Here is a 2,681-nt window from a genome sequence, read left to right as displayed (position 1 = left end):
CTGTTCAAAGATGGTCGCTCACAGTGGACATAGATGCTTCTTTCACTCCTCTTTCAAACCTTCTGTCCTCTCTGTCCAACATGTGAACATTGGTGAAACAAATAAGGTGTGAGGTACACTCCATGGTCCTTCTACGTCACAAACCATGAAGTTGGCTCACTTTAAAATGCACTCCTGTGTTTATTTTGTTTTTGATTTTCTTTTTTGTTGGCTTGAAATGAAATCTCTCTCCTGGTACTGCAGCTTACTGCAACGTCTGCATGAGTGTCCATTGCAGGCATTGAAGAGACAAAGCCTGAAATGGACACATTGGACAAATGGACACGCACACACACACCCAACCCACCGACTGACTCACTCACACATACCCACCCACCAATGACACAAAGACACCCATGCACACATATCAACCCCCTTTGAAGTGCACCCCACCCCCCACTTCCCTCCCATGCCAGCAGCAAATCCAGGCCATACCCAAGTCTTGGGGCTCACCTGCACGCTGCAAAGCCAATCACAAAAATGGGACAAGACAAACTGCTCTGAGTCTAAGACAAGCTACAGCTAGCAACAATCGATAGGTGTTCACATATCCTTTCCCAGAGCCTGTCAACAGGCATACAAGACCATATAGCATGCATGTAGTTCTTCTAATGACTGTCTATACAGTGGGTGCATATGTTTGAGTATATGACGCCTATTTGGAACATCCTTTGTCATATATAGTGTGTTCTATGGAGAGCTTTGTATGCCACAAGCTGCTGTAGTAAGAACACATTATGTTGAACATGGCAGCATGCCATTGTTTGAAAAACGTTGTAGTTATGAATTTTCTCTGCTAGTTTACTGCTAGAAAGCTTTAAAGTTAATAAAAACGCCCTCAGTTTTTAATGGAAGCCCATTAGCCATTAGAATTTGTTAACATTTCAGAATTAAAGCCCTTATTTTGATGCAGAAAGTTATTCTGTTAAGCATGTCTGAGTCAAATCTTCCAAATAAAAATCCTTGAATAGTTACAGTAAAGGAATTGAATACTCTCACTTTGTTAAAGGAAAAGCATTTGATTGCTTATTGAAAATATTAAATACTTTCATGCTATCCCCCTTAAACTTTTTTAGGCAAACTCTTTACCTCTAGAGAGCAACAGAACAAGTCCAACATTAGCATCAGTTCGTCCAATTTCTCTAGAAATACTTCTAACAACTAAAGACAGGAAGATGGTCATAGATTAATAAATGAAAACACTTTCTGAATGCTTCATTTATAATGGTTTATACTGCGTATGACTAATATACGCACACAAAGAAACCCAAAAAAAACTCAGTCAAAGATAACTGTTAAAATTTGTATTGCCATACTGTAGTATTTGTATCTGGCCACTGTATTTACTGTTTATTGCATGTTGCTCATCATTGTTGCTCGTGTTTTTCTCTCTCTGCTGGTCTTCAAATAAAATTTTTACGTGCAACCACCCAATTTCCCCGTGGAGTACAGTAAACTTTCATCTTATAACCATAATTTTAGGCTGTACCTTTCTCCAATGTAGCCAGCTGTGCACTGGCACTGACCGCTGATATGGTCACATAGCCCTCCGTTACGACACGTGCACTCCTGGGAGCAATTAATGCCAAAAGATCCAAATGGACATGGCTGGGCACACACTGGACCCTGATGGAGAAGAATATATCACGTTTACATGCGCATCAAACATGTCTCGGAAGGAAGCGACATATCAAACATATTAATTATTAGCAAATTAGGTAATGACAGTAATGTCAACAGTATCCAGTGAGCAGTTTCAAACTTCTCTAGTCCAAGAAAAACCCTTGGTTCATGTTTATGGCCTGGATTTAAACTTGAATTTATGGAAAAAAACCTCAAATTAATTTACTCTAAGACAAATAGTTTAATATATGCAACTTTACATTTCACAATTCTTTAAAGGTAGATTCTGTTATTTGAAAAACTAGGCTCTGATGTCTCATTTTTTCCATCTAAAGTAAAACAAGGAGCAAAAATCTCTGGAATCAGTCCAATAAATAGTAAGCAAGACTGTTATGACTGGATACCTGCAATGTAATCCCATGTGGTAACTACCCACTTCAAAGTAAAAGTACTTGGTGTCTGACAATGTGATGCAAACGACGACGTGACTAAGAGAAATCTCATGGGAGGTGAGCTGTTGCAGGAAGACATTAGTGTAAAATAGACAGAAATATTACAGCCTACGCTCACTCCCAGAGCTTCACATATTGCAGGACAAAATACTGACTCTGGTTGACATATTTGTAATGTGAATATTTACCCTGGGATAAAAACAGGCTGCTGCATGGAAATCATAGCTTAATGTTAATTGAAACTAACTAAATCAAACTAACTTGCAATAAGAAAATCTAGTTCTTAATTTAAAATGTGGCACAGTAAAGTGCAACCCTTGGTAAAGCTTTCAAAGACTACTGTGGGGGCAGGAACAGACTAAAGCTGTGGGCAACTGTACCACAAATAGATGGAAACACTCCTGTTTTCAAGTTCAAGTTACAAGAAGAGAGGCTTGCTGCAGAATTAGTGAAGCTAAATGTTAATCTTACAATACAGCAAATAAATGAAACTAATTTACATTGAAAACTTTCACAGACACAGTATTTCAGCTCAAGATAGGACCAATGCAGAACATTTATGTACTG

General features: G+C 38.5%; 1 protein-coding gene across 1 annotated transcript in view; it reads right to left on the bottom strand.

Moving 5' to 3' along the window:
• The window catches only part of LOC102211329 (multiple epidermal growth factor-like domains protein 10), an 83,690-nt gene that overhangs the window by 80,735 nt on the left and 274 nt on the right, over positions 1-2,681 (bottom strand). Inside the window, exon 2 of the mRNA XM_013913297.1 lies at positions 1,529-1,665. Within this exon, the coding sequence (XP_013768751.1) occupies positions 1,529-1,665 (137 nt within the window). The remainder of the gene's footprint in view (positions 1-1,528; positions 1,666-2,681) is intronic.

Source organism: Pundamilia nyererei, unplaced genomic scaffold (genome assembly GCF_000239375.1).
Source record: "Pundamilia nyererei isolate P.nyererei 1_Seehausen unplaced genomic scaffold, PunNye1.0 scaffold00124, whole genome shotgun sequence".
Lineage (NCBI taxonomy): Eukaryota > Metazoa > Chordata > Actinopteri > Cichliformes > Cichlidae > Pundamilia > Pundamilia nyererei.
This window is presented reverse-complemented; position numbering and strand designations above follow the sequence as displayed.